This window comes from Oryzias melastigma, linkage group LG16, assembly GCF_002922805.2.
Source record: "Oryzias melastigma strain HK-1 linkage group LG16, ASM292280v2, whole genome shotgun sequence".
Lineage (NCBI taxonomy): Eukaryota > Metazoa > Chordata > Actinopteri > Beloniformes > Adrianichthyidae > Oryzias > Oryzias melastigma.
Genome location: NC_050527.1, coordinates 1991396 through 2000451, shown reverse-complemented (window position 1 = coordinate 2000451; position 9056 = coordinate 1991396). Strand labels below are relative to the sequence as shown.

At 35.8% G+C, this 9056-nt stretch overlaps 1 protein-coding gene across 3 annotated transcripts in view; it reads right to left on the bottom strand.

Annotated features, from left to right (window-relative positions):
* The window catches only part of LOC112143426 (mannosyl-oligosaccharide 1,2-alpha-mannosidase IC), a 226306-nt gene that overhangs the window by 132327 nt on the left and 84923 nt on the right, over positions 1 to 9056 (bottom strand). The window contains exon 1 of one of the 3 annotated variants that reach the window (XM_036215959.1): positions 2756 to 2821. The exons of the other annotated variants lie outside the window; for them this stretch is intronic. Within the exon in view, the coding sequence (XP_036071852.1) occupies positions 2756 to 2806 (51 nt within the window). The 5' untranslated portion in view covers positions 2807 to 2821. Of the gene's footprint in view, positions 1 to 2755; positions 2822 to 9056 lie in introns of those variants that run through there. 3 annotated transcript variants of the gene reach the window in all.

The following is a 9056-nucleotide window of genomic DNA, read 5'->3' as shown; positions in this document are numbered from 1 at the left end:
AAAAAATTTGCATTTCCGATATTATTCAATAATCAAACATTTCAAGAAAACAGTATCAGTATTGGTGATACTAGCCGTGTAATTACTTATCGGATCAATACCCAAATTTGCGGCATCACCCACCCCAAGTGACATTTGCGTTAAAGATGTACCTAAATTAAATAGACATTTTGTTGCATATTTTTATTTAATTAATTCAACTTTATGGGTAAGAACTTAAATTCTTTGTAAAGTGTGAGATTATTTTCATTTGTTTTTTTTATTTTTATAAAACAGGTATCATCCATGATGCTTTGGTAATTTAGATATTGTGTAGATATTGATGTACTTTTCCTTCATACAAAGCAACTCTTTAATCTGGGGAGAATTTTGGGTTTATAGCTAGTAAATCAGCCCAGCACACGAGCTGCTGTGTCATCACCTAAAACCATCAGGACTTTTGGCAGAGAAATCATGGAATCAGCTTTTCTCTCCATTGTTTCTCCCAGAACTTCCCACATAAACTCAAGTGTCTTTCATCGTCAGGCTTCGGGACCAGACCTGCCCAGCCATTTCCTGCCTATTAAAACAACATTTATGGTGAGTGCTGACAGATTCCTCCAGGCGTCTGACAGCAGCTAAGGCCATCCTGAGTCAGCACAACGCTGGTCGATTACAAACATGCCTCCAAACAAGTCAACCAGCCTGCACGGAGCTGTGAATCATCCATGCATGGAATTAATGAACATCAGGGATCTCCATTAGCCAAAAAGATCCAGTCACGTGTTTAATTTCTGCTGCTGAGTAATACTGTAAGCAGAGAAGAGGATGTGCATCAAAGTTATGACATCTTAAGAGAAAGACATTTCAGTCCCACCAAAACAAACCAATGAAGCCACAAAATACAGAAGGTTAGCATAAGCGAAAGCACAGCAAAATATCTTCCCATTAGAATTGGTCCACAGTGTGATTTACAGTAACTGACTCGGCACGCTTTGGTAGACTCAGCCGTCAAGTCACATAATTTAAGGAAATCACTGTTCCAATAAAGTACAGGACCTGCACTGGGCTTTACAGCTTACAATCGGATATTTTTTTTTTTTTAATGTGAGTTGTACTCTCATTTAAGTGTCCGCAGTTGTTTGTTTGCTTTTCTAAATTCTTGGTGTGGTTTCTTCTTCTAACAAGACTAAATCCTCATCAAGTTTCATTGCCAAGGCGACTTTTCAGGAAATGGCATTATATTACTCCGATTACATCAAATTTAAATTAATTGCTATTTAATTAATCATGACAAACTAAATTATAATAATTATTACACGGTGAGATCTCAACCTTTTTTGTGATTCCTACAATGATACACCGTTTAGGGTTGCTTTTTAAAGAAAGTGAATTGAAAATAGACTAAACGCACTAAAGAAAAAAGGAACAATATGATTATGTTATCTTTAAGTTCACCTTGTGTATTAATAAGACTGAAAAGTCCTAATAGATAAGTATTTAAACAGACCAAATTACAAACGAGAGGCACATTTTTATAATTCTAAACGTGTAAAAGCCACAAAATAACAGGCCTAAATCCAGTACAGAAAACTGTCTAAAGTGATGACTTGGCACTTTTTGAGGATGGTGTTAATGTGAAAAAGCACTCATGGCTCCAGTCAAACTGTTTTCCTGCCTCTCACTGTCCACGGATCACTAGATTCACCCAATCAATACACTCCCTCCTGAAAAGTTGATAGAAATTGAAGGAGAGGAGACCTGAGTGGTTTCCATAAAGGCTGGAGAAACAGGAACTTTCCCATGAAGCTTCACAGACTTCCAATAACTGCACAAGCTCCACTCCCACAAACAAGTCGCTCCTCACAAATTAAGCCAGCAGTGATTCTGATGAAGGGAATTACTTACAGAGAAAAAACAAAACTATAAGAGAGCCTTCACAGTGATATGAGAGGAAAAAAAGTTAATGGAGAGGCCAGGAAAAAAAGCTCTGAAAGAGGGACATGGAGAAGTGGGAAGTCATTTGTCTTGAAGACATTGCCAATTTGAGCAGTCTGCCTGTGGAAACGTTTCTTCTCCGGTAGCCACAGTCCTGTGGGGATCCTGATAAAAAGCTGACTATGCATTTCAGACGTGAATTCATGATTCTACTCAGTCCTTTTTAAAGGCACACTAAGAGAATTCACATTAGCATGAAGTAATTGACTTTGGACAAGATTCTACACCATTTTCCACCTGTTGGTGTACATTGCATGCTAATTTGCATAAACAAATAACTGTAAAATCCTATTGAGTGCTACTTTACTTTTATTTTCATAAAGAAAATGTTGTTAGATGTTAAAAATGTTTTGAGGAATAGCCCAATGTCAGAATATTTGAGACATTTTTTGATTTTTCTTAGTTTAAAAATAAAATATGATCAATTGTGCAATAAAAATGGCACCATTTAAATCAATAAGTGATCATCTAAATAGGCGAGCGCGTATTTTGTTTCTATTTTCACCATTTGTTTTACTTAACACTTATAATTTATCATGTTTCTCTCATTAAAAAATAAAACAGACTACAGAAGCTTCTAAAAACAATGTTTGAGTCATATTTAGTAGAGCTGGGTTGATATAACTGATCCATAAAGATATATTGATTTAGAACATGAAGCTAAAGTCCGCTAGCTTAATGCTAACGTTTAATAGAATTCCCCGTAAGACGGCTAATGCTAATACACGGTCAACATAACCATACATTGTTGACTAAATGAACATCTTTATATACTCACAGGCAGGAATTTTCCAAACTGTTTTAAGGAAATATTTTTTAAAGTAACCATTTGTGGTCTAAAATATCGATTTTTTTTTTTCTTATACTGTCTTCTTCTGGAGTAAAGTGTAACGCTATAGCGTGACTCCACCTAGTGGCCAAACTGAAACGCCTTCCAGGAAAAGCAGAACAATGTTAACATTTGAACATTTTTGAAAAACCATGTAACACTGTATGCTATTAGCAATCTCATTATTTCACCAATACATTTTACAATATGTGTAAATATAAATATATTTGAAACATTGATCAATCATGAATCGAGTGGGTCAAAAGAATTATAAAAAATCAGAATTGAATCGATCCAGGCTCTGGTGAATCAAATCTGGAAATTATTGACAGCAGCCTTAAAATTGAGGATATTATGTACTAAAATATGACGTAAAAGGAGAAATAATAGTTAAAAATGAATAAACACTATTGTTATTTTTAAATTACAGATCACTTAAGTATTTGCTGAGAGGCAACAAACTTAGAAAACTGTCTACAAAGTCAATTTTACATTTAAATGAGATGAGAGCGCATATTCTTTGTAGTAAAAAAAAAGGAAAAAACAATTTTTTTCCACAACACGCAAAGAAACTTTTACAAGAAAATTAAAAGCTGCCAGGAATGTCAGCCATGTTAATCTCAGAGTTAACGATTAGTTAAACATAACAAGTGTGAAAGGTTCTAGCCGTAACAAAGTAAAAGCAATGCTCTCAAAGCTATTAACTAATGGCTTATCACACTGGCAGAGCCTCACACCAGGTTTCAAATTCCACTGATCCCTGACTATGCTGGAAGCTTTGAAACACAGTCTTTCCTCAAATAAATCTTCAAACAGAGGCAAGCCTTTGAACTTCACGATGCCACGAGTGTGTCAGCAACACCGCCGCTTTTATTTTAAACGTGTGACTTCAGGAGCTTTAAGAAAATATTCATATTTTCAGTGGAAACAAGGATCTTGTGTGTTTTAATCCCAAAGAAATATAAACTTTTTTTAAAGCGTATATATGGTTAAAAAAATGTTTTTTAATTTGCTTACGAAGACATAAATGATCAATAAAACCAGTAAAAATGCAAGAAAAAACTACCGCCTTAATGCTAACTCAAATTAGGAAATAAAAAAGCAATTAGGTGGAAGAATGCCGAGCTTTCCATTTGCAGAGTTCAAGAAACGTCGTGAAAACCAATTTTGAAACTCACCCTCCAGATAAAATGTACAAATAAGGAGAGAAACTTTTATATTTGAGAAAGAGTCTGTTAATGTATTACCACTACAGGCACCAGCAATTTCAAACGCAGGAAGTATTTGCACCATGAGCACAGCCAGGTTGAGGAAAGTCGTATATTCTGCGGCTCTGCCTTTGAGGTAGCAGAGAGCCATCAGTCACCTCGGCAGAATCGTCTGACAGCCCTATTCTCTCACTTTAATAAAAAATCCCAACTCGGAGATGAGCCCATTTTCAATGCTCAAGCAATAAAGCTTCAGCTTCCTCTGCTTCTGCCTCCATCACATGCAGGAGAATCGGAGTCAGAAAATCCTCCCAAAATCTCATCTTCAACCAAAAACAATGTGTTTTAGTGGATCATGATTTTATGAACACAAACTGACTATATTTACATTAGAATAAAGAGATTGTTTTCTAAACAACTTGTTTATCAACACAAATATTGCCCTTTAGGTGTTCCTGAAAATATTTGAATTTGACATATTTTAATTTGCGACTTTTTAGCTTTAATGAAAAATGATAATTAATTAAATTAAATATTATCTACCTTTAGTCGTTTCTGTTTTAACATGTCAAGCAACTAAGCAAAAAAAGTTTAATTTACAGTCAAAAATCCTGTAGAAATGTTCTTCAAATTTGCATTTTTAACTTAAAGTTAGTCAAATAAAAGTCTAAAAGTTTTTATTTTTTTGCCAATACAAATAGGGGTTTGGGTGGTGGAGTATAAAAATATATATATAAATACCTAAAAATGGTGTCTGTAATGTATCTCACAAAAGGAGGATCATTCTTGTAAGTTAATGTGATGACATTTCATTCAGGATCTAAGTTCTTTATCGTTACGAGCTGAAAATATTCCAGAAACTGCAGTCCCTTTTGACTTTACAAGATTTATTGAATCATCTCTCACTCAAATATAATCTGGACTCTTGTGAGGGGAACTGATTTTGTCAAAGGAGCAGTTCCAAAGTTTTAATCTGGAAAAAAAAAAAAAAAAAAACTTTTTCACTGCAGCTCAGAACATGTGATGTCAGATGAATTTATCTATTCACAGCAGTCACTTCCCTCAGTGCCGTTTGGTATCCTGACACTTTTCTCTCATGACTGCAAAGCTTTTCTATGGATTGCATGGAGTCTGTGACAGCATTATAATGCTGGTGTCTGACATATTTAATGCAGCTGTTATCTACACATAAAATGTCATACAAACCACACAATTGTGCAGAAAGGATCATCGGTGAAACATCATTTTCTTCTTTTTCAAATGGGAAGTCATAAATCTAAACATTTTGTGCAGATGACAAACATGTGGCATACATAGTGAAATGTAATCATCTTTTATTTTATGACCAAATCTCACACCTTTGATCTACAATAGCATATTTACGTCAAGGTAATATTGTTAATATTAAGGTTAAAATAGCGAATAAGCAGTTCCAAAATCCAAACTAAAAACATTTAAAGATTTAATTCTGTCTAAGAAATATATATTTTCTGATTTTTGTATTTCCCACAGAAACCTCTATTGAAATTAAGAAAGCACACCCTCAACTGGGAAAGTATAGTCTGATAAAAGAGCATTAGAAGCTTTTATAAAGCTCCTCTGGGATCACTGGCCACTTGAAATGGTAATCCGAATGTTTTTAGAAGAAGCCTATAAGAGAAGTTAAAAACTAGGATTTAGCACATCAAAGATGAAAGTAGCTTTCCACAGATGGGAAAGCAGCGCCGACATTAAAGACACATTTAAGGTCTGCCTGTTGTGCTATTGATCCGATTCATGAGCATAAATCAGCGGTTCCTGTCAGAGCTACAGAACTACTGCATGTCCGGAGCTCCTCAGGATGTTCATGAGCAATAGGAGGTTCAGGTGGAGAACGACCATCAACTTAAATATTAAGGAAAATTGCCTGAATAAAAGCAACGGACAGAAGAAACTCTGGTGCTGCCTCGCTGACTTTTAGATAACAGCTGCAAAGGATTTTGGGATACCATTGAGAGATCTGGTGACAAAGTTGAGGAGAGCATGTTTCCCCAAACGCTGACTGATTCTAGAGCGGCGCTGGACTCCGACATGTCTGTGGATAAAGTGCAGTTTAAAAATGGAAGTGTGGCGTCCTCATCCGCCAGCGTTTAAGGAACAAGCTGGGCAGAAGCTCACACCTGAGAGCAAGCGTGACGAGTGGAACCAATGAAACACAAGGAGGGCAGCCATGGTGGTTTACAGACATGATGGAGCAGAGACCAGTTGGGCTGAACTGGATAATAGAGAATATGACTTCTTTTCATGAAGTCAGACTCGTAAAAATATTGTCCATCTGTAAAAAGATTTTGTGTTTGTAAAAAAAAAAAAGGTTTAGTACCTGTAATAAGAATTATGTGTCAGTAACAATGCTTCATAAAAATATGTCCGTACTTAAAAATGCTTTGCCTGCGTTTGAAACGTCATGCACACATATGAGCACGAATTTTGATCCACAATTGTGAACAAGTACAAGGGGGAATTCGGACATAAACATAGAATAAAAATAAATAAATAAAACTAATTAATTAACTAACTAATTAAAACAGCCAGAGGTTTGTGATTTCCTCTCCAGGTCCCTTATAATGACATCAAACTAAGACAAAGTTATAAGCTTTAAAAGTTGAAGTATTTTTTTGCAGAAAGTTCCAGTCCATAGGTGCCTTATATTGAAAAGCCATCTTTCCTCTTTCTGTTGGAACATTCAGGACCAACAGCGAGTAGACACCCTGAGAACATAAGGTCCATCAGATCTACGCTGCAGAGCAAAACTCAGATATGAAGGGAGCAGTGCGGTGAGTAAATAAACTTGTGCCCGTGTGTAATCCTACAAATAGCTAAAGCAGGCCAATTAACATGCTAATACAATACATGCATCTAAAATGAAAGTTTTTTTTTTTTTTTTTTTTGCTGATCACTGCTAGCTCCATGGAGAAATTGGGTGTTGATGCTATGCAGACTCTTCCTGAAAGAGGTTGTCTAACGATATTACGTCAGATTGTGAGGACCCGCTTGTTTTCGTGGGTATGGGAGGGGCTGCTGCAGATAGTGCAGGTTTTTAGAGGATTACTCAGAAATGCGTGAACGGATTCTTTGGGGTTCTTTATAGAGAGGAATGAACAGTATAATACACTTAAAATCTCAAAAACTTGGTTTTTCATGGTATGGCCCCTTTAAATCAAGTCAAAACTCAAGAGGTAATAAAATTCACTGATCAAAAATAAAAGTTAAAAACTGTAAAAGGAAGTAATAAATTACAGAATAACATGTGAGATAACATTGGAAAGAAAACAAATACCTGCAATGCAAATTAAGAAATAACCATCTAAAAATAGCTGCTTCTAATAAAAAAAGTAAGATGTCAACATGTGATTAATGTCGGAATCTTAAAAGGGAGAGAGGAAGCTTCAGAAGACAGTTAAAAGCCCCGAAACAAAAGATTACGACAGAGAAGGCCATTTTATCTTTTCTGCCAGGACTTGCCTCTCCTCTAGCAGAGTGGGGTGTCTGACTACACAGCAATCATCTGCAACCTCTCTTTTGTTCTCTTTCAAATGTGAGCTTGAGTAAGAAAGTCTCATCTTAAAAGTGTTGTCTGGAAACCATGTCTGGCCTTTAGCCGTGTCTGTACAACCTTCATTAGCTTTGTTTTAAAGCAAAGACTGGCAGGTTCTGCCTTTATGTGCCCTCAGATTATAAACTCCAGCAAACCTGAAGCTAAAATCATCTAAAAACGAGCAATGACGTCATGTGACACCACAGAAATTCAGCTAAATGATGAAAACATTTGCTAAATGCAGACAGAAATTAAACTTTCTGAAAATAAATGTAAATATTAGAAGAAAATGTTGAAAAAAAACATGTATCTTAGTTAAAGAAAGCAGAAAAAACGTGTCCAAAAATGCAGCTGTGGCAAAGAGGAGCTAAAATGTGGATTTGTCAACCATCTTGGAACAATAAAGCACTAAAGCAGGTTTGCATCGCAGCACTGCTCTCTGTGCCTCACTTTAAATCAATTTTACAACCTAAAATGCATCATGGGAACAGAGGAAAACGTGTTAAAAGTCTCGCTTTTCTAAGCATGGCCACGATGGAGGATCTACAGAGACGCAGGCCAAACCCAAAGAGCTGCTTTGGTTGCTTCCTGCAGAATTATTGCTTTGCAGCTGAAAGCATTTCACTTTTATTAGCTGTGGTCCTTTGTTTTTTGCAGTATCTTTGCACTTGCTTATTTTCTTACAATATTATCCGCACTATAGAATTATAAGGCGCCCCTTTAATGAATGGCCTTTTTTCAAAATTATGTTTTTATTTAAGGTGCACCAAACTATAAAGCACATTAAGTGAGAAAAAGAGTCAGAGATAAATCTGTCGGTCAGACAGTATTGACTGCATTCACAGTAACTATGACTGTCAGAATTCCCACCCTAACTACTAAAAAACTGTATAGTACAGTACAAACTATAGTGCCCTGGATTCTAAAAGCAATTTGGACATTGTGCTTTTTTTTTTTTCTAAATGGCAATTAAGACGTCATCAGTTTCACAAAATGAAAATTTAATCAACACGAGCATTTTATAACGTTTAATCCAATTTATGAAATTTTTGTACAAACGCAATTCACTGTGGTCTATATTCGCTATAGTAGTGAGCATTGATGCACACAGGATTATCGCAAAGACTTCTGGGAAATTTCTAGGGCACTAGATTTTTGAATTGCAGATTCAGACAGCACTACAAAATGGCAACCACACTATATCGTGAGTAGTGAAGGAAATCGGACATAGTCTACAACTCGCTTGCAACAAGCTACACATTAGCCCCATTAATACAACGTTAGCTGTTTTAGCATATTCACAAAATCTTATTTGCAACAAAACAAACATTCTGTTACTGCTAACGTTACTGTGATTATGCTAACTCACAACCTCATTGGTGACAATTAATAAAACAACCAAAAACATAATCCAATTCCATCATACGTTAGCCATCTTAACATGTTCCCAATACCTGAAATTACTAAG